This window comes from Emiliania huxleyi (genome assembly GCF_000372725.1).
Source record: "Emiliania huxleyi CCMP1516 unplaced genomic scaffold EMIHUscaffold_253, whole genome shotgun sequence".
NCBI classification, from domain to species: Eukaryota; Haptophyta; order Isochrysidales; family Noelaerhabdaceae; genus Emiliania; species Emiliania huxleyi.
Window position 1 is genome coordinate 141,241 of NW_005200146.1, and position 20,533 is coordinate 161,773.

Genomic DNA, 20,533 nt, shown 5'->3' on the forward strand with positions numbered 1-20,533 from the left:
TTATTTAATGTCCACCTCCGGCGCACACGACGGCACGACCACCATCACGGTGTTCTTCGAAGGCACGGCCAACACGATACGGCCCGTCGTGACGCAGATCGGCGAGCTGTTTGCGCTCTTGAGGCGCAGGGCGTGGGGCGGGAGGGCGCGGGGCGCTCGAGTGAGGGCAGGGTGTGTTGTGTGTGTGTGTAAATGTGTGTGTGTGTTGTGTGTGTGTGTGTTGGTTTGTTTGTGCGAGAGCTGGGCAGGGCAGGGCAGGGCGGCGGCGAGCGGCGAGCGGCGAGCGGCGTCGGCGAGATCGGCGACGAAGAGAGGCGATGGTGACGTACACGGCGGCAGTGTTCACGGCAGCAGCGCCGGTGGCGGCCCCGCGCAGCGGCGGCGGCGCCCTGAGTGAGGCAGGCTGCCCTGCACAGCCTGCTGGGCACGCTCCCGCCGAGCGGCGCGCCATGCGGGCCCGCCGCGGGCGACGCGGGCGGCGAGCCGACACGCGTGTCGCAGGCGTAGACAGCACTGGCGAGGCGAGGCGGCTGGCGCCGGTCCCGGAGGCGGCTGCAGGAAGAGCAGCGAGGCAGAAGTCACTGTCCAAGGCGTACTGAGCAGGCTGCCATCGAGCAGCGCGCCATGCGGGCCTGCCGCCGGCGACGAGATTGGAGAGCCGACAGGCATCGAAGAGGTAGGTACTGAGGAGGGCCATCGCGCCCGAGGCGGTCCGCGCCGGCCCTGCAGGCCGTCTCAGAGAGCCTGGCGAGGCTGTACAGAATGCCAAGAGCATACTGGGCAGGCTGCCGTCGAGCGACGAGCCATGCTGGCTCGTCGCAGGCGATGAGGTCGAGGAGCCGATCGGAGCGTCGCAGAGGCTGCCGACCACTGCCGTTCGCCCTCGGGCCCAGGGGTGGAAGGCAAGCTTCCTGGCGTTTCTGGCGAGCGTCCAGACGTCGCAGAGCATCCGGCAGGCGCGCAGCGACCCAAATTTTTGCTCACCGCACGGCCGTGCGAGCCGTCGGTCGGTGGTGATGGTCGGCGTCGGCGCGCGCCGACCGACGCGGCGGCGGTGGGCGTCATGTGGCGGGCGTGGGAAAGAGCATTGTCCGAATTAAAACTCCTGGGCTCTCAATGCCTAGCCCGCCGTTCTGTCAGCCGCGGCCCGCATGTCCAGACAGTGCGGGCCTCGACGCCACACTAGGTCCATTGGGTTGAACCCTGGCTTGTCTCGAAGGTGAGGTATAGAGGGTCACATGGGGAATGCGAACTCGTCATGATGCGCGGCGACGGCGGCGTCGATATCTATCGACGCCGCCGCCCCGCGCTCCAAAACGGTCGCGTACGCATATGCGCACAACTAGGTACGTGCCAACCCGCATGGGCCAGACACCGTCAAAGGTCCCTCTCCACTCCTCCTTGCACCACTGAAGCATATGCAGCTGATGTGAGCAAGGTCGCCTAAGCGGCCCCCCTCGCTGTGGGTTGCCGTAGTTGGACCAATGCCACGCGTTGTGGCGAAGATGGCCTTATGAAGAGCCTGGCCGGGCCGGCTTCGGGCCCGGCCGCCCTAACAGTACGACGCATACGCGCCGCGACCGCTTCAAGTGTCGCCGCCGCCGCAAGGCGGACGGCGCCCACCGCCCAGCCAACAGTGGCGAGGGCGGGGGAAAGGTGGATTCGAGCCGCCCGCACGCTCGTGCGGTAGGGAGGCTCGTGTAGAGCACGCCGTGCGCAAGCACAGGTGCGCGTTTGGAGCATTCGAGTCGCAGCAGCGAAGGCTGCTGCTTACTGGTTTGTGGCACGCCACGCGTCTCGCGCGGTGAGTGCTGAGATACGCCCCGAGCACGATCGCCGGGGCGGCTGCATGACTAGAACGACCCGTGCCGTGGCACAGGTCGAGTAGAGAGGGCCGCACACGCGTCCTTGCGGGCGGCCCGTTGTGAAGGGTCGAGCACACCGAAGCGAGGTGTGCTCGTGTTGCAAGTGTCGCCGCCGCCGCAAGGCGGACGGCGCCCGCAGCCCAGCCAACAGTGGCTAGGGCGGGGGAAGGGTGGATTCGAGCCGCCCGCACGCTCGTGCGGTCGGGGGGCTCGTGTAGGGCACGCCGTGCGCAAGCACAGGTGCGCGTTTGAAGCATTCGAGTCGCAGCAGCGGAGGCTGCTGCTTACTGGTTTGTGGCACGCCACGCGTCTCGCGCGGTGAGTGCTGAGATACGCCCCGAGCACGATCGCCGGGGCGGCTGCATGACTAGAACGACTCGCGCCGTGGCACAGGTCGAGTAGAGAGGGCCGCACACGCGTCCTTGCGGGCGGCCCGTTGTGAAGGGTCGAGCACACCGAAGCGAGGTGTGCTCGTGTTGCCAGTGTCGCCGCCGCCGCAAGGCGGACAGCGCCCGCCGCCCAGCCAACAGTGGCTAGGGCGGGGGAAGGGTGGATTCGAGCCGCCCGCACGCTCGTGCGGCCGGGAGGCTCGTGTAGAGCACGCCGTGCGCAAGCACAGGTGCGCGTTTGGAGCATTCGAGTCGCAGCAGCGAAGGCTGCTGCTTACTGGTTTGTGTGGCACGCCACGCGTCTCGCGCGGTGAGTGCTGAGATACGCCCCGAGCACGATCGCCGGGGCGGCTGCATGACTAGAACGACTCGCGCCGTGGCACAGGTCGAGTAGAGAGGGCCGCACACGCGTCCTTGCGGGCGGCCCGTTGTGAAGGATCGAGCACACCGAAACGAGGTGTGCTCGTGTTGCAAGTGTCGCCGCCGCCGCAAGGCGGACGGCGCCCGCCGCCCAGCCAACAGTGGCTAGGGCTGGGGAAGGGTGGATTCGAGCCGCCCGCACGCTCGTGCGGTAGGGAGGCTCGTGTAGAGCACGCCGTGCGCAAGCACAGGTGCGCGATTGAAGCATTCGAGTCGCAGCAGCGGAGGTTGCTGCTTACTGGTTTGTGGCACGCCACGCGTCTCGCGCGGTGAGTGCTGAGATACGCCCCGAGCACGATCGCCGGGGCGGCTGCATGACTAGAACGACCCGTGCCGTGGCACAGGTCGAGTAGAGAGGGCCGCACACGCGTCCTTGCGGGCGGCCGATTGTGAAGGGTCGAGCACACCGAAGCGAGGTGTGCTCGTGTTGCAAGTGTCGCCGCCGCCGCAAGGCGGACGGCGCCCGCAGCCCAGCCAACAGTGGCTAGGGCGGGGGAAGGGTGGATTCGAGCCGCCCGCACGCTCGTGCGGTAGGGAGGCTCGTGTAGAGCACTCCGTGCGCAAGCACAGGTGCGCGTTTGAAGCATTCGAGTCGCAGCAGCGAAGGCTGCTGCTTACTGGTTTGTGGCACGCCACGCGTCTCGCGCGGTGAGTGCTGAGATACGCCCCGAGCACGATCGCCGGGGCGGCTGCATGACTAGAACGACCCGTGCCGTGGCACGGGTCGAGTAGAGAGGGCCGCACACGCGTCCTTGCGGGCGGCCCATTGTGAAGGGTCGAGCACACCGAAACGAGGTGTGCTCGTGTTGCCAGTGTCGCCGCCGCCGCAAGGCGGGCGGCGCCCGCAGCCCAGCCAACAGTGGCTAGGGCGGGGGAAGGGTGGATTCGAGCCGCCCGCACGCTCGTGCGGCCGGGAGGCTCGTGTAGAGCACGCCGTGCGCAAGCACAGGTGCGCGTTTGGAGCATTCGAGTCGCAGCAGCGAAGGCTGCTGCTTACTGGTTTGTGTGGCACGCCACGCGTCTCGCGCGGTGAGTGCTGAGATACGCCCCGAGCACGATCGCCGGGGCGGCTGCATGACTAGAACGACCCGTGCCGTGGCACAGGTCGAGTAGAGAGGGCCGCACACGCGTCCTTGCGGGCGGCCGATTGTGAAGGATCGAGCACACCGAAGCGAGGTGTGCTCGTGTTGCAAGTGTCGCCGCCGCCGCAAGGCGGACGGCGCCCGCCGCCCAGCCAACAGTGGCTAGGGCGGGGGAAGGGTGGATTCGAGCCGCCCGCACGCTCGTGCGGCCGGGGGGCTCGTGTAGAGCACGCCGTGCGCAAGCACAGGTGCGCGTTCGAAGCATGGAGTCGCAGCAGCGGAGGCTGCTGCTTACTGGTTTGTGGCACGCCACGCGTCTCGCGCGGTGAGTGCTGAGATACGCCCCGAGCACGATCGCCGGGGCGGCTGCATGACTAGAACGACTCGCGCCGTGGCACAGGTCGAGTAGAGAGGGCCGCACACGCGTCCTTGCGGGCGGCCCGTTGTGAAGGATCGAGCACACCGAAACGAGGTGTGCTCGTGTTGCAAGTGTCGCCGCCGCCGCAAGGCGGACGGCGCCCGCAGCCCAGCCAACAGTGGCTAGGGCTGGGGAAGGGTGGATTCGAGCCGCCCGCACGCTCGTGCGGTAGGGAGGCTCGTGTAGAGCACGCCGTGCGCAAGCACAGGTGCGCGTTTGAAGCATTCGAGTCGCAGCAGCGAAGGCTGCTGCTTACTGGTTTGTGGCACGCCACGCGTCTCGCGCGGTGAGTGCTGAGATACGCCCCGAGCACGATCGCCGGGGCGGCTGCATGACTAGAACGACCCGTGCCGTGGCACAGGTCGAGTAGAGAGGGCCGCACACGCGTCCTTGCGGGCGGCCGATTGTGAAGGATCGAGCACACCGAAGCGAGGTGTGCTCGTGTTGCAAGTGTCGCCGCCGCCGCAAGGCGGACGGCGCCCGCAGCCCAGCCAACAGTGGCTAGGGCGGGGGAAAGGTGGATTCGAGCCGCCCGCACGCTCGTGCGGCCGGGAGGCTCGTGTAGAGCACTCCGTGCGCAAGCACAGGTGCGCGTTTGAAGCATTCGAGTCGCAGCAGCGGAGGCTGCTGCTTACTGGTTTGTGTGGCACGCCACGCGTCTCGCGCGGTGAGTGCTGAGATACGCCCCGAGCACGATCGCCGGGGCGGCTGCATGACTAGAACGACCCGTGCCGTGGCACGGGTCGAGTAGAGAGGGCCGCACACGCGTCCTTGCGGGCGGCCCGTTGTGAAGGGTCGAGCGCGCCGAAGCGAGGTGTGCTCGTGTTGCCAGTGTCGCCGCCGCCGCAAGGCGGACGGCGCCCGCAGCCCAGCCAACAGTGGCTAGGGCTGGGGAAGGGTGGATTCGAGCCGCCCGCACGCTCGTGCGGCCGGGGGGCTCGTGTAGAGCACGCCGTGCGCAAGCACAGGTGCGCGTTTGAAGCATTCGAGTCGCAGCAGCGGAGGCTGCTGCTTACTGGTTTGTGGCACGCCACGCGTCTCGCGCGGTGAGTGCTGAGATACGCCCCGAGCACGATCGCCGGGGCGGCTGCATGACTAGAACGACCCGTGCCGTGGCACAGGTCGAGTAGAGAGGGCCGCACACGCGTCCTTGCGGGCGGCCGATTGTGAAGGGTCGAGCACACCGAAGCGAGGTGTGCTCGTGTTGCAAGTGTCGCCGCCGCCGCAAGGCGGACGGCGCCCGCAGCCCAGCCAACAGTGGCTAGGGCGGGGGAAGGGTGGATTCGAGCCGCCCGCACGCTCGTGCGGTAGGGAGGCTCGTGTAGAGCACTCCGTGCGCAAGCACAGGTGCGCGTTTGAAGCATTCGAGTCGCAGCAGCGAAGGCTGCTGCTTACTGGTTTGTGGCACGCCACGCGTCTCGCGCGGTGAGTGCTGAGATACGCCCCGAGCACGATCGCCGGGGCGGCTGCATGACTAGATCGACCCGTGCCGTGGCACGGGTCGAGTAGAGAGGGCCGCACACGCGTCCTTGCGGGCGGCCCGTGTTGTGAAGGATCGAGCACACCGAAACGAGGTGTGCTCGTGTTGCCAGTGTCGCCGCCGCCGCAAGGCGGACGGCGCCCGCAGCCCAGCCAACAGTGGCTAGGGCTGGGGAAGGGTGGATTCGAGCCGCCCGCACGCTCGTGCGGCCGGGGGGCTCGTGTAGAGCACGCCGTGCGCAAGCACAGGTGCGCGTTCGAAGCATTCGAGTCGCAGCAGCGGAGGCTGCTGCTTACTGGTTTGTGGCACGCCACGCGTCTCGCGCGGTGAGTGCTGAGATACGCCCCGAGCACGATCGCCGGGGCGGCTGCATGACTAGAACGACCCGTGCCGTGGCACAGGTCGAGTAGAGAGGGCCGCACACGCGTCCTTGCGGGCGGCCCGTTGTGAAGGATCGAGCACACCGAAGCGAGGTGTGCTCGTGTTGCAAGTGTCGCCGCCGCCGCAAGGCGGACAGCGCCCGCCGCCCAGCCAACAGTGGCTAGGGCGGGGGAAAGGTGGATTCGAGCCGCCCGCACGCTCGTGCGGTAGGGAGGCTCGTGTAGAGCACGCCGTGCGCAAGCACAGGTGCGCGTTTGGAGCATTCGAGTCGCAGCAGCGAAGGCTGCTGCTTACTGGTTTGTGGCACGCCACGCGTCTCGCGCGGTGAGTGCTGAGATACGCCCCGAGCACGATCGCCGGGGCGGCTGCATGACTAGAACGACCCGTGCCGTGGCACAGGTCGAGTAGAGGGGGCCGCACACGCGTCCTTGCGGGCGGCCCGTTGTGAAGGGTCGAGCACACCGAAACGAGGTGTGCTCGTGTTGCCAGTGTCGCCGCCGCCGCAAGGCGGGCGGCGCCCGCCGCCCAGCCAACAGTGGCTAGGGCGGGGGAAGGGTGGATTCGAGCCGCCCGCACGCTCGTGCGGCCGGGGGGCTCGTGTAGAGCACTCCGTGCGCAAGCACAGGTGCGCGTTCGAAGCATGGAGTCGCAGCAGCGGAGGCTGCTGTTTACCGGTTTGTGGCACGCCACGCGTCTCGCGCAGTGAGTGCTGAGATACGCCCCGAGCACGATCGCCGGGGCGGCTGCATGACTAGAACGACCCGTGCCGTGGCACAGGTCGAGTAGAGAGGGCCGCACACGCGTCCTTGCGGGTGGCCCGTTGTGAAGGATCGAGCGCGCCGAAGCGAGGCGTGCTCGTGTTGCCAGTGTCGCCGCCACCGCTGCACGCGGGCTGGGCTATCGCCTGCAGGATCAGGCTAAAAGAGGCGTAGTTCCCCGCGTAGAGCACATAGCAAAAGGACTCCCAAACCAAGCAAAGCCAGTTGCTCCAGCCGGATGCCGCATCAGAACTGAGAAATCCGTTGACAGAGAGCTGCTCGATGTGACGACGTGTGGTGTCCATCCCAAATGCGCCGCTGGCGCACCGTGGGGCGGGGGGGAGGTCAAAGCGAGTCGCCCAGGCTCCCTGCTGGGCGGCTCGCGTCGTGTTTGTAACGGTTCGAAGAAGCTCTTTGTTCACGGTTCCACCGTGAACAGGAGATTGGTCGAGGCTATGCACAAGCGATGCGCGTAGACTCCGTGTGGCTCTGGGCTGCAGCCTGTTAGAGAGCCGAGTCGCTTTAATAGCACGGCCGGGCACGGTCGTACCTCGCGTGCCCTCTGTGCGAATTAAAACTCCTGGGCTCTCAATGCCTAGCCCGCCGTTCTGTCAGCCGCGGCCCGCATGTCCAGACAGTGCGGGCCTCGACGCCACACTAGGTCCATTGGGTTGAACCCTGGCTTGTCTCGAAGGTGAGGTATAGAGGGTCACATGGGGAATGCGAACTCGTCATGATGCGCGGCGACGGCGGCGTCGATATCTATCGACGCCGCCGCCCCACTTGTCTTCCTTCTCGGAAAGTTCGCGACCGAGTCTTGTTAGACTCGCTCGCGCGGCGCGCGTTGACATATATTGACTGTGCGCATCCCCATGTCGAGCGCAGCTCGAAGTGCCGGCTGGCCTCTTCTTGAGTGCCCTGACGATTTGTGGTCATCCCGACTAAGGGATAACACGTGTTCTGTCGCCCCATTCCGGAGGAATGCCGCCGCCAGGAGTGATTTGTTACTTGTGCAATCCGTGCAGGCACACACCCTCACAGACTGCACGACGCCGCGAGGGTTCTTGCTGACCTCACGCCGTTAAGATAGCTGCGTGCGCTGGCACTCAGACAAGACACAACCAGGACACCCCTCTCCCGGGGGGCCGCTGGCGTCCGGGTCCCCAAACAGCCCGGGGGCCGTGTTGGTGCTTCCACTAGTGCAGTTCGAGTGCAGTCCGCCTCACAGGCTGACACCGCACACCGTCTCGAACTGTCCTCGACGCCGCCAGTGGCGGGCCGAACGCAGGGTAGGGGCCGCAGGCCGTGCCTCGAGGCGCAGGCTCTACTGCTCATTCATGGCTCCGCACTCCGCTCCGCGCGGCGTGTTGAGTATGGCTCACACCAGCAGCCAGACGGCTGCTGGTGGACGCTCGCGCTCCCCTCGCGCCGTCCTTGGCACGAGAGGGCGGGTTGATTTGCGAGTGCACCACGCAATGCCAGCTGGCCCTGCGGGTGCACTTCGCCCATGGCCGTGTGCTCATCTGGCAGCACTGCTTGCTGCATGGCCATGTAAAGACGCCATTTTTGCACGGTGCTTTGCGCAAAGCATTACGTATGGGGCCACCTGCGGCTGGGGCGGTCCTCGCATTCCAGCTGGCGTGGACGACTGCTGTCCGCCTGTTGGCTGCTGGCTCCTCGTTCGAAGCTGAGCAGGCTGGTCCTCGCTGCAAAGCCTGCGGTTTGCATGTATTGGACTGGCGGCGCAGCGCTGCACGCACTGCGGCGCGGATCCGTTTGGCCCATTGCGCCCGTCCGTAGGACGGGCGCGGTCGGTCGTGGCCCGGCGGCGGCACTCGCCTCCGGCCTGGCCAGCGTCAAAGCGAGTCGCCCAGGCTCCCTGCTGGGCGGCTCGCGTCGTGTTTGTAACGGTTCGAAGAAGTTCTTTGTTCACGGTTCCACCGTGAACAGGAGATTGGTCGAGGCTATGCACAAGCGATGCGCGTAGACTCCGTGTGGCTCTGGGCTGCAGCCTGTTAGAGAGCCGAGTCGCTTTAATAGCACGGCCGGGCACGGTCGTACCTCGCGTGCCCTCTGTGCGAACTAATCTACTATCTAGCCGTACGTCAGTACTCTCTTCCGTTACACACGTAATGTGGACCCCGTACGTCCATGTAGTATATGCAATTAACAACTGCACATGTGCATGTGCATGTGCATGTGTGTGTGTTTGTGTGTGTGTGTGTGTGTGTGTGTGTGTGTGTGTGTGTGTGTGTGTGTGTGTGTGTGTGTGTGTGTGTGTGTGTGTGTGTGTGTGTGTGTGTGTGTGCAATCTCATGCATAACGAGAGGCGCGCGGCTCACACAAGCTTGGTCCCCGTTAGCGCCTCGCGCTCGCCAGCGTCGCTCACGCGCCGTCTCCGCCGCGGGGCGCGGACGTACCGCTCGACGAACATGCGCGCGAAGAGGAAACCGTACGCGAGGTACATGACGGCACCGAGGTAGAGGATGTCGACATCGACGGCGCAGCCCGACCCACGCGCGTACGCCCAATACGCATAAAAATTGACGACGGTGCCCATCGCAAACTGCGACAGCTGCAGCGTGGTGATGGCGGGGGCGGCGCGCAGCACGCGGCGGTCGAAGGAGGTTGCGAAGAAGTACGAGTACATGACCGCGTGCACCGAGAAGTTCATCGACCCGTACCAGAGCGCGAGCGGCGTCGCGTACACCCACGAGGCCCAGGCGAACGCGATGACGCTGGCGTGGTGGAACCAGTGGAGCAGCAGCAGCGGCCGCTTCTTGAGAACCAACAGCGCGGTGTCCAGGAGCTCGGCGAGCTTGGAGAAGCAAAATAGCACCGCCCACAGAGCAGGCGCCCCGGTCCCTGCGAGCTCGTAGCAGTCTGCGCACACGCTGTGGTGGAAGCCGCGGTGCCAGAGGTGGCCCACGAGCGTGGGCACGCACGCGGCGACGCCGCAGATCGAGAAGAGCGCGAGTGACGCGTTCCACACCCTCGAGATGGCGACGAGCCGGACCGGGCGGCGCGAGGCCATCCACCGAGGGCCAAAGTAGACTCCGGCGAGGTAGAGGCAGATGGCGAGCACCGGGACGTGCTGGTGCTGCTCAAAGTACCGCTGGCCCCAGTGGGCATCAAAGTGCTCCTGGAAGCTTAGCAGCGACAGCATCCCTGGAAACGAGCGAACGAGCGACTGTGTGCGAACGAGCGACTGTGCGTGGTGCGAGCCGCGAACCACAGCTCTTCTCTCCTCCTGCTCCTCCCTACCCTCCCCTCCCCCTCCCCTGCATCCCCGCCTCACCTCCCCTCCCCACCCCCGGTCCCTCCAGGTGTCTGCCCTCTCTGCCGAGAAAGTGACCCTTCTCGCTCTGCTGACTCTCATCCAGCACCCTCTTGGGGCCTCTCCTGACCGCTGTGGGCCTCTCCAGACCTCCTCTTGCCTTTGGGAGTACCCCTCTCCGTCTACTTCCAGGACACAGGCACAGGTTTGCATAATGCGAGCTTTTTCTCAAGGGCTATAGTGCAGAGAAGAAATGCGCATTAACTCGCATCGGGGTGTATGAACAGGGTGAACAGGGTTTTTGTATGAACATTGGCTGTGCGATTTCAGGGCCCGGGGTTGTGCGTTTTCATATGAACATTGGCAAATACGGCGCCTCTACTGTAGCTCCCAAGCAAAATGGGCGCTCATGCAAGGTGCAAGCATCAGAAGCGGCGCACGCTGTGCGTGGAGTGCGGCGGCGGCTTCCTCTGCAAGCATCGGAAGCCGCGCTCGGACTGCGTGGAGTGCGGCGGCGGCTCCCTCTGCAAGCATCGGAAGCCGCGCTCGCTGTGCTTGGAGTGCGGCGGCGGCGCCTACTCGCTACTGCAAGCATCGGAAGCGGCGCTCGGACTGCGTGGAGTGCGGCGGCGGCGCCTAGACTGCAAGCTGGCCAGATAGATAAATAAAAACGCAAAACGGCGGGGCCGCAGCCGAAAAAGGCTAGGAGGGGAGGTCGGGCCTCGCGCCCGCCGTACAACCATCGAGAAGCACTCGGGTCTCCCACGCCTCTCGGGGTTTTAGTGTAACCCTGGCTGAGCGCTCGCTGTTTTGTGCATTGTGGTTTTGTTTTTCGAGTATCGAGAGACTAGCGTCAGCTGTTTTCACAGCAGGCTGGAAGTACCTCGCCCGGGCCAGAGCTGGACAAGAAAAATGCGACCACTCTCAAAAGGCTACGTTCCTAGAGCCAGTAGCCGCGGCCGCAGCTGCTCGTACACGGCAAACACCGTCGCGTGTTTTAGCACCGCCCGCATCACCACGGGCTGCACGCCGCGGAAGAAGGCGCGCTCCTCCGCCACGGCGCGAAGGGCGGCGAGGAGGCTCGGCGCGGCGCCCGACTGCACTCGCGTCTTTGCGACGTCGATCGGGCAGCACGCGAGCCAGCTGATGACTCCGCAGGTGGCGCCGGCGAGAGGGGCGGCGGCGGCGGCAGGGCAGAGCGGCAGCAGCGCCTCGCGCGTGCTCTCGTACACCGAAAAGTAGATCGCCGACGAGGGCACCTCGCGGGCGAGCGTCGCGCCGAGGCCGAGCGAGAGCGATCGCTCGCGGGCGAGCGCGAGCGCGCAGTGGAGCGTCGAGGCGTGGGCGTTGGGCCGGGTCTGCATCACAATCTTGACGCGGTCGACGGGGCACGTCGCCATCGCGGCAAAGATTCCGGCAAAGGCGGCGGAGAAGAGGCCCTCCGCCTTGTCCAGCGGCCGCGCCATGTCTGCGTCCCGGCCGTGCCGCACCGTGCGCGAGGCGTGTACGCACACCTTTGAGAGCTCGTAGCCAGCAAAGAGCGATGACTTGATGAGGAACGCTCCGCACAGCGGGGAGGGCAGGCCCGAGTAGATGCCGAGCGGCCCGCGCTCGCGGATCAGCAGAGCCAGCGCGGCCATCGGCGCCTCGCTCACCGTGGCGGTCATCAGCCGAGTCTTGACCACGTCGATTGGGAAGACAGCCGCCTCGCCGCACATCGAGCCGATTGTACCTGCCGCAATGTTCACCGCAGCCGCTGCAGGGGCCGACGGTGACTGGGCCGAAGAAGAGGCCGCTTCACCGGGCTGCACGTCGCGGGCGCTCAGTCGAGCCGGCATTGGCCCGTCCAGCGTGGTCCGCAAGGGATTCCGCCGTCGGTAAGCGATCAGCTGTAAGCGATCGGTCCGAAGGGGTTCCGCCGCGAAATGTTTTTCTTTTTCGCGCCATCTGAGCGACGGGAGGATGTGGCCTTGAGTTATGTGTACGCCAACTCAGGGTGTGTGGCAGCCAGCTGGCTGTGTGTCTTGTGAGCCTGTTTTGTGTGTCGCTCGTGCGTGCCGTCATCATCTGTCCAGCGTCCACCCATACCGCGTTGAGAGACTATGGAAAGTTCACGTCATGACGGTTAAAACGGCTGTTAACCGTCATGACGTGGTCAATATGTCATGACAGCGGCTGCGAAACGACAGCAGCAACGACGGCAGCAACGACAGCTGGTGACAGCTGGTGACAGCTGGTGACAGCTGGTGACAGCTGGTGACAGCCAGCTGCCAAGGAGGAGTGAAAGGCACCAGGAACAGTGACAGCCATAGTGACAGTGACAGTGAAGCCAGCGAATGCCAACGACAGGCGGTGACAATGTCAGCGCGGGACCCCGCGAGTGACAGCGACAGCGACAGCGACAGCGACAGCGACAGCGACAGCGACAGCGACAGCGACAGCGACAGCGAGGCAGCGCCACAGGCACAGCCGTGAGGCAGCCATAGCCCTCGTGAGAACGAACTTGAGCTTATTCCAGCCATAGTCATCGTCTACGATCCACATGCAGACTGCCGGTGACAGCATGCACCTTGAGAGGTTCAACCCGAGGTGTGTTGCTCAATGCTCTGCGCGTTTGCTTGTGATCGTGATTTCAAGGTCCCAATCCTCGCGGCTGAGGATTGACACCGTTCGCTCGCGTGAGATTTTCGAGCGGCAGATGAACCAGCGCTGGAGCCCATCACGGCACATGCTGGAGGAAGGAGGGCAAGGGTTTTGCAGATTCTCCGACTCACGCCCGCTGCTGCTGACCGTGCGTGGCTACTGTTGAGAGGGTTTCTCATGTGGCGTCGGGCGTGCGAGTGAGCGGTCTCGCGCGCATGCATCTATATCTTGAGTGTCTTGTCTCTCTCGTTAGTGGCACCACACACTGTCCTGCGGGGGTGCTCATGACAGCAGCAATGACAGCAGCAATGACAGCAGCAATGACAGCAGCAATGACAGCAGCAATGACAGCAGCAATGACAGCAGCAATGACAGCACAGCAGCAGCAACGACAGCGATGACAGCAGCAATGACAGAAGGAATGACAGCTGCGCAATTACAGCAGCAGTGACAGTTGGACCAGTCGGGGATGGTTACGGCAACAGCAACGACAGCAGCAACGACAGCAGCAACGACAGCAGCAACGACAGCTGGTGACAGCTGGTGACAGCTGGTGACAGCTGGTGACAGCTGGTGACAGGTAGGTGTCACTGTCGCTGTCGTTTGCTGTATGACAGCTGGCAGCTGTCATGACAGCGGCTAACCGTCGTGACAGCGGCTAACCGTCATGACGTGAACTTTCCATAGTCTCTGATGTCCAGTCCGAGCCTGGCTGTTCTTCACTAACCTAACCTATCCAGCCATTATTTCTTTTCTCGAGTAATTCAATCGTCCATAAATCCCCGTATTACCGACTCTGCTTTCGCGCGTACCCCCCGCGCCGCAAAATGCCAACACAGCCCGGAATCACACAGACGATGGAGGCAATAAATGCCGCCAGCTGCTCGTCATCGCCGCCCAGTCCGCCACCTAGCCCACCGCCCACCCCTCCCAGACCCGTCAACGCGGTCCCGGCAAGCGGCTCCGTCTCTTGGCCCATCGTACAAGGGCACCGATCCTTCCGCGGTGCCCTCGGTGCGTGCTGCTTCCTGGGCTGGATCAGGGTGCGTCTCGGCCCCATCACCGGCCCGCGCCACTGCGAAAGCGCTCCTCAGCGTGCGGTCTCGTTCTCTAGACGCCTCTGGCGCTGCTGCTCACCCTTCTGATCTGGTGGCTGCCCATGGTCATTGTCGCTCCCCTGCTGCTGCTGCTGCCTTTGATCACTTTTCTCGTTATCACCTACTGCACGATGCCGAAGCAGTGGGGAGACCCCTACTTTGGCTTTGTGCTCTGGGTGCAAAAGCTGCGCCTCACGACGCAGTACATTCAGTTTGGTGGCTCACGCGTCGAAGGCGACGACCTCCCTCTGCCGCCTGCACGGCGCGGATCGCTCTCCCACACTCCACCTGCCGATAGGCCACGCTGCGTACGATCTCAAATCGCTGAAGCCAAAGAGGCCGCTGAGCAAGTCGCCGCTGCCGCTTGGGTGGGGCCTGGTGACTGCCCCGACGTCACCCGGCATGAGCACCCTCCCTCCCTCGTGACCGCCCGCGTGCTCGCCTCTAGCCGGTGGCCGACTACGTTGAGGAGGAGATGGGCGCGGCTGTCATCCTTGGCAACTGGCTGGGGCCGCGTATCTCGACCTACCTCATCCCGGTGACGCGCGCGCTCGATTTGATCCGGCTCGTAGCTTACCACGTCCCATTCGGCTGGCCGCGCAGGCCGCAGCAAACATCCTTCGCGCCGGGCGAGGACCCGGTCCGCTATGTGATGGAAGAGGTTGGCTCTGTCTATCCCCGGATCAACCAGTCTTGGCCCGACAAGACGAGCGATGAGGCGCTGGCCCACTTTTGTCGCTGCGGCGTCGCCGCCCACCGCACAGAGCTGGCGACGGCGGCGGAGCAAGACAAGTACACAGATGCATCGGGAAACCGCGCCAAGTTTGCCGTGCGGACCAACGGGCTGGCGATGCTGGAGGTCAAGGAGGGCTGCGACCGCTACGGTGGTAATGTTTACTTTGGCGCTGACTGGCGGCCGATTTGCATCGTGAGGTTAGAGCCGCCGGCAGGGGAAGAGTGGTGGGAGGAGCTCGAGGATGTGATATACCGGCCAGGGGAGGGGTATCGGTGGGAATACGCCAAGTTCTGCTTCCGCTCCTCACTCTTCACGCTGATCACCTTTGTCGACCACCTCTTCCAGCTGCACATGCAAACCTCGGAGTTGGTGACGCTGGCGACGCGCGAGCAGCTGTCGACCGACCACCCGATCCGCCGCTTCCTAGTCCCGTTCACGTTTGGTGCCATCACGATCAACGACTGGGCGCGCACCGCACTGTGCGCCTACGGCGCCGCTACCCACCGCGCCTTCTCCTTTACAGACTGCGCCTTTGCGAGGGCGTGGGCTCTCGCGCCGAAGCTCGCCTACATGAGGTCTTCCAGCCTGTGGTTTGGGGCCCTCAAGCCCGTGGACGAATTGGAAACGCCCGCCGACCACGAGTTGTGGCTTGACCGCTTCCTCAGCCACCACAGCTCCATCTACCCGCCAAACGGCGTCGACTCCCCCTTCTTCACGGCGTGTCAAAGATACCACTCCATCTTGAAGCGGTGGGTGGAGGCGTACTGCAGCCACTGCTACCCCGAGGGAGTGGGCGACGGCGACGAGGTGGTCACGTTCCTGCGGCAAATCATCGCCACCACCGTCGGTTCGACCGACATCTTCGAGTCGAAAGGGACCGCTTCTGCAGAGGCGTCGAGCGAGATGGATGTAGACGCCTCTGCCCGCGTCGACCCTCCGTCCTTGGACAGGCGAGGTACGCGCTCGAGCTCAACACGGCGTTTGCGCTGTCGCGGGGCTCTCCAGACCGGATGCGCTCGCTCCTCATCGCCTTTCTGACGCGGTACATTGAGCTGGTGACGCTGGGGCACGAGCAGGTGCGGGTAGTGGCGGGCGGCTTCCGGTGCGGGGCCTCGTTGGCACCCGCTCGTTGATTCTTCACAGGTGGGCGCGGTGCAGGTGTACGCGCAGGACGCGTCGTTCGTCGCCTATTCGTGGAAGAAGGGCGACGTGGCTGGAACCAAGGAGGCGGCGATGCAGATGGCGACGCTAATGTGCCTCACCTCCTCCATCACACCGACGCTGATGCCGTCCGAGGGCGCCGCTTGTGCGCCGCAAAAGGCTGGTCCGCTCCTTGGGCTTCACGCATCGCTGTGAGTAGGCTCCTCGTTTGAGCAGCACGACTGGTCGTTTTTGTTTCCACGGCGAACGGTAGCGGACGCGGAGACGCTGAAGAACATCAACCGCACCTTTCAGGATGAGCTCGCCGAGTTGGCAAACGTCCTCGATGCCGCCGCCGCCGCCGCGCCGGCGCTCTGCTCCCCGAGGCCCGATCGACGGGGGTCGTTCAATCGCCTCTGACTGCCTCCGCTGCACGTGTAGGGGCTCGCCTTCCCCGACAACATGGGCGTGTTCACCGCCAACCCGCGGTATATGGAGTGTGCGGTTAGTATCTGAGGCGCGTTGCGGTCGATCTAGGGGGGCGTCCATGCGGGGGGCGAGTCTGATGTGAGCGTTTGGGTCGAGCGTTTGGGGGCGCTCCGTCCGCCTCTCTCTGCCTCTCTGTCTCGCCCACACAGTGGGCTCGTGAAGAGAGTTGTCGCACGAGTACGTACATGGCTTAGGCGACTCCTGGCCAGTCCGGCCCCCCGGGATGCACACAACAAACGCGTGTGTACACGGAGTCCGGGACGAGACGCAAACACGAAGAATCATCTCTCGCGCGGACCTCGGCTCGCGGGACAGCCCGGATTGGCGGGCTCTGCGGTGCGCTCTCGGGGAGACGAGGGAGGGAGCAGGACCGACGTTGCGGAGATCAGCAGGAGGATGTACGAAAAGATTATAGGAGCAGCAGGGACCCGAGGGACAATGTGGAAGACGGCTAGTGTGCTAGTCTCCCCCATCCCACACAAAGAACCCTGCACAAAGGATCGCACGGGCGGGGACCTGTTCCTTGTTACCCATCTCACAGTAGAGAGGAAGAGGGGTGTCGTTTTTGTTTATTTATTCTTCTCGGGGAGTGCGGGGAGTAAAAGAGGGGGGTGCACCAGGTCCAGGATCCACACAGTTTTTTATCCGTCTGCGGTACTGCGCCTGCTTTCCTAGGCTACTCGAACACAAGCTCTAACTACGTAGTGACGTATATGTCAACGCAAAAGGCACAACTCAACACACGGCAGAGCCAGACCCAGAGGGGTGCACATGGGGACACAACACGGGAGAAGACTGAGCGCGAGACACCGTCACCCGGCATGTATCGGGACACTCGTAACGGAGCATCGCCGGGCACGGCTGCCGGGTGGCACGCCGCCTCGTCGCGACTCACACCGCCTCGTCCACCTGCCGGAGGAGCGCCCTGTTTGCCGCGCCCGTCGAGAGCGCGAGCTGCGCATGCCTCTCGCGCAGAACGTGCAGCTGTGCCTCGGCCGCGTCGCCGTTGAGGCGCGCGTCGGCGAGCGGGACGGCCGGGTGGCGCGCGAGCTCGTCGGCGAGCTCGAGGGCGGTGCCGTGCACGCGCGTCCCATGGGCTTGTCCCGCGTCCGGCACCCCGGGCGCACGCTCGTGTGGGTGCTCGGGCCCTCGGCGGGCGAGGGGATCGGCGGCCGGCCTGCCGAGGAGACGGGGCGGTCGGCGGGGCGGCGGGCGGCGGGGCGACGGGCTTCCTGCTGCGCCGCGAGGACGGCCGCGAGGCGGCGGCACGCCTCGGCGCGCTCGGCGAGCTGCGACGAGAGGGAGACGAACTCGTAGAGCACGCCGAGCCGCGCGTAGGCTGCCGCAGCCTCGCGCCTCTCTGGCTCGCCAAAGTGCAGCCCTCCGCCTTTGCGCGGGATGGCGAGCCGCTCGCCCCACGTCTCCGCCTGTGTAGCAGCAGTCATCGTCTCAAGGAGGAGCCCGATGGTCCAACCAGCCGCTCGCCCCGCGTCTCCGCCTTTTCGCACTCGAGAGGGAGGCAAAGCCCCTCCAGCTGCGACACGAGCGCGCGGTACCAGTCGATCACCTGCGGGACATCACCCGAGAGTACCCGAGAGTGCCCGAGAGTACCCGAGATTAGGCCACACTACCACTGCTACTGCTACTGCTGCTACCAGCCGCTGCGCCTCGGCGGCCACGTTGACCGGCACAACCTCCATCGTGAGCCAGATGCCGCCGCCGCCGCCGCCGCCGCGCGCGCCGACCCCGAGCGAGACGCGCGGGAGCAGCGTCGACGCGTCCCACAGGTCGAACCTATCCAGCCATGCGCACCAACCTGAGCCGCGAGACAACGACTCCTCGGCGGCGGCGGCGGCGGCGGCGGACCGCTCGGCGTTGAGTCTCCGGACGAGGGCGAGGACCTGGCGGGGGCGGGGGCGGAGGCGGGCGAGGCGGGTGGCGACGGAGCGCTGCGAGGGTCGCTGCGAGGGTCGCTGCGAGGGCCGCTGCGAGGGCCGCTGCGAGAGGCGCCTCACCTCTGCCTTCTTCCGGACGAGGACCGCGTTTGCCTTTTTGCGCAGCTGCCGCCGGACCATCTCCTCGAAGCTCATGGGCGCGAGCGGGTCCGCCGCCGGCCCGGCCGACGGAGGTGCGGGAGGCGGCGGCGGCGGCGCGGGCGGAGGCGCGGGCGGAGGCGCGGGCGGAGGCGCGGGCGGAGGCGCGGGCTCCGGCTCTGGCTCCTCCTCCTCGTCCGCCGACGGCGGCGAGGACTCGGCTCCAGGGCCGGGACCCAGGCCGGGACCCAGGCCGGGCTCGCCGTCGGCGCCGTCCGCCTGCACCGATGCGCCGCCCACCTCAGCCCCCATCGCCCTGCCGAGCGTCCGATACATCTCCCACTGCCGCCGCGCCGCCGCCATTGCGTTGGCCCACTCGCGCGCGCCATCGGCGCCGCCGCTCTGGACGCGGAGGTGCAGCCGCTTCTCCGGGAAGACGTCCGACAGCCGGTCGGAGGAGGAGAAGACGACGACAAACTCGCCCGCCTCGGGCCTGCCCGTCGTGAGCGCGTCGCGAAAGTCCTCGAGCTGGTAAGAGCGTACCTTGCCGCCGTGCGTGTAGGTGAGGCTGCGCGTGTCGAGGATGAAGAAGCGCTTCTGCCACACGCCCTGCCCGGCCTTGGACTTCTTGTGCAGGTAGCCCGAGAGCAGGTGCGAGCCGAAGCCGGCCTTGGCGGCGGGCGTCGGCGCTGCCATTAGTGTTTGGCTTTGCGAAGAAGAATTCTCGCGCTGGGTCGAGATCACGGCGGAAACTACTAGCGAGCCCGAAATCAGACGTGCCGGAACCGTCCGACTACAGCGACTAGCACACCTCAAGTCCCCAGAAACCCCGAGGAGTCACACAGTCCACCTGAGACCTGTGTGATGCACTGTCGCAGGAGGTGAGGCACGAGGACTCTCACGAGGACCAGTAGCCTGACCTGTATCGAGAAGCTTCACCTATTATTCTTCCTTCTCTCCCTCTCTCTCTCCCGCTCTCTCTCTCTCTCTCTCTCTCTCTCTCTCTCTCTCTCTCTCTCTCTCTCTCTCCCACTCCAGAGTGATAAATACTCCGCCGTATTCTCATGTCCCCGGATTCCCATGCCCAAATAGTGGCACGTCACGGCTCCCCAACTCCCGTTGTGCAAGTTTGGCACGTCATAGTCTCTGACTGCTTTCGCTGGGCCGCCGCGCTGCGAGACAGTCGACCTCTTTGCTGTTGTGGTGTCACAACTCGGTGCATAATTGCGCCACTCCCCCACCGGTGTATAACTACGCCTTCGTACTTTGAGTACTATCTATAAATATGTCTTCCTCGGATGAGGAGGCCCGCGGCACTGCGGGCAACCTATCTCCCGCGACCAAACCGCGGAAGGACCGCGTACGACTAGAACTCCACTTGCTGGACACCGAGGTGCGAGGATTCGGGTTCAGATGACCATCTCTCGAGCGAGAGAAGAGGGACGCCTCACGATGCTACAGAGGGCCGAGACCAGGACCATTCCACACGGTCAGACCACTCTGATCCCCACCACACCACGTTGGGCAAGCTTGGTAGCAACACCGAGCCCAAGGACGACACCGATGCACTGGACAAGTCATCGTCGCCTGGCTCCGCTGGGGAGGGGGCTACGCCAGCTGGAATGCCTTCTGCCAGGCTGCCGGCGAGCTCTCCTCCGGCGGAAGCCTTACTGGACCCGAAAGGGTTTGACTTGACCGTGGCAGCGATCAAGCCATCCGCAGTGGACTCGCCTCATGGTTTGAGCACCACCACTTTTTGACGCCCGAACGGGCATACAATCTCACGTCCCCGCCGAGGACGTCACGGGATTCTCGACCGGCGGCGTGGAGGCACTACAGCTGCAGTTGCAACAGTTTGTGCAGTGCGCTGAGGAGGGCGCAGCCGCGCTCATGCCCAACGACGTTGGAGTCATCGCCAGGCACGCCGCTGATCTTCAAGGCGCAGGGGAGCGGTACATGGCCACCGCCAAGCGCCTCGCGTCCTACCGTGAGGAGCGGTGCGCCTTCCAAACCTGTGTCCGGCAGGCAGCGGCGATCTACGGGCAGAAGCTATCGAGTGGTGACTTTTCCGCCGATGGCAAGTTCACCGAGGCGGCGCTCTGCTTCAACGTGCTGAACGGGGAGCTGGGTGCCTTCGAAACCGAGGTAGGCTCCATGTCGGTGTATTCACACCGGCCAGGAGCGGGAGCGCCAGAGAGAAGGCAAAAGGCATGACAAGCAAAGGATCTCTCTGGGCGGGGGTAGTTCAACGAAGGGGGAAGACGCCAAGCACAAAAGAATAACAAGACAGTGTACTCAGGCAGTCTCATGCGAAGAGTCAGATAA

The 20,533-nt window shown here is 65.0% G+C and overlaps 6 protein-coding genes across 6 annotated transcripts; 1 reads left to right on the forward strand and 5 right to left on the reverse strand.

Annotated features, from left to right (window-relative positions):
- Positions 1-949, reverse strand: EMIHUDRAFT_237635 (hypothetical protein; the record flags this gene model as incomplete). The annotated part of the gene is made up of 3 exons (XM_005777885.1): positions 1-117; positions 583-632; positions 760-949. The coding sequence occupies 3 exons, from the start codon at positions 947-949 to the stop codon at positions 1-3; spliced, it is 357 nt and encodes a 118-aa protein (XP_005777942.1).
- Positions 950-9,131: 8,182 nt separating this feature from the next.
- On the reverse strand, positions 9,132-9,959 carry EMIHUDRAFT_237636 (hypothetical protein; the record flags this gene model as incomplete). Its single annotated transcript, XM_005777886.1, has 1 exon — positions 9,132-9,959. One exon carries the CDS (start codon positions 9,957-9,959, stop codon positions 9,132-9,134), a length of 828 nt encoding a protein of 275 aa, XP_005777943.1.
- Positions 9,960-10,495: 536 nt separating this feature from the next.
- EMIHUDRAFT_237637 (hypothetical protein) lies at positions 10,496-10,813 on the reverse strand (the record flags this gene model as incomplete). The annotated part of the gene is made up of 2 exons (XM_005777887.1): positions 10,496-10,645; positions 10,808-10,813. The coding sequence occupies 2 exons, from the start codon at positions 10,811-10,813 to the stop codon at positions 10,496-10,498; spliced, it is 156 nt and encodes a 51-aa protein (XP_005777944.1).
- Positions 10,814-11,002: 189 nt separating this feature from the next.
- Positions 11,003-11,908, reverse strand: EMIHUDRAFT_73861 (hypothetical protein; the record flags this gene model as incomplete). Its single annotated transcript, XM_005777888.1, has 1 exon — positions 11,003-11,908. The coding sequence occupies one exon, from the start codon at positions 11,906-11,908 to the stop codon at positions 11,003-11,005; it is 906 nt and encodes a 301-aa protein (XP_005777945.1).
- A 1,964-nt stretch (positions 11,909-13,872) lies between these two features.
- Positions 13,873-16,106, forward strand: EMIHUDRAFT_115477 (hypothetical protein; the record flags this gene model as incomplete). The annotated part of the gene is made up of 6 exons (XM_005777889.1): positions 13,873-14,026; positions 14,109-14,188; positions 14,259-15,455; positions 15,497-15,622; positions 15,690-15,852; positions 15,907-16,106. 6 exons carry the CDS (start codon positions 13,873-13,875, stop codon positions 16,104-16,106), a joined length of 1,920 nt encoding a protein of 639 aa, XP_005777946.1.
- A 960-nt stretch (positions 16,107-17,066) lies between these two features.
- On the reverse strand, positions 17,067-18,904 carry EMIHUDRAFT_115478 (hypothetical protein; the record flags this gene model as incomplete). Its single annotated transcript, XM_005777890.1, has 3 exons — positions 17,067-17,352; positions 17,988-18,076; positions 18,191-18,904. The coding sequence occupies 3 exons, from the start codon at positions 18,902-18,904 to the stop codon at positions 17,067-17,069; spliced, it is 1,089 nt and encodes a 362-aa protein (XP_005777947.1).
- Between the last annotated feature and the right edge of the window lie 1,629 nt (positions 18,905-20,533).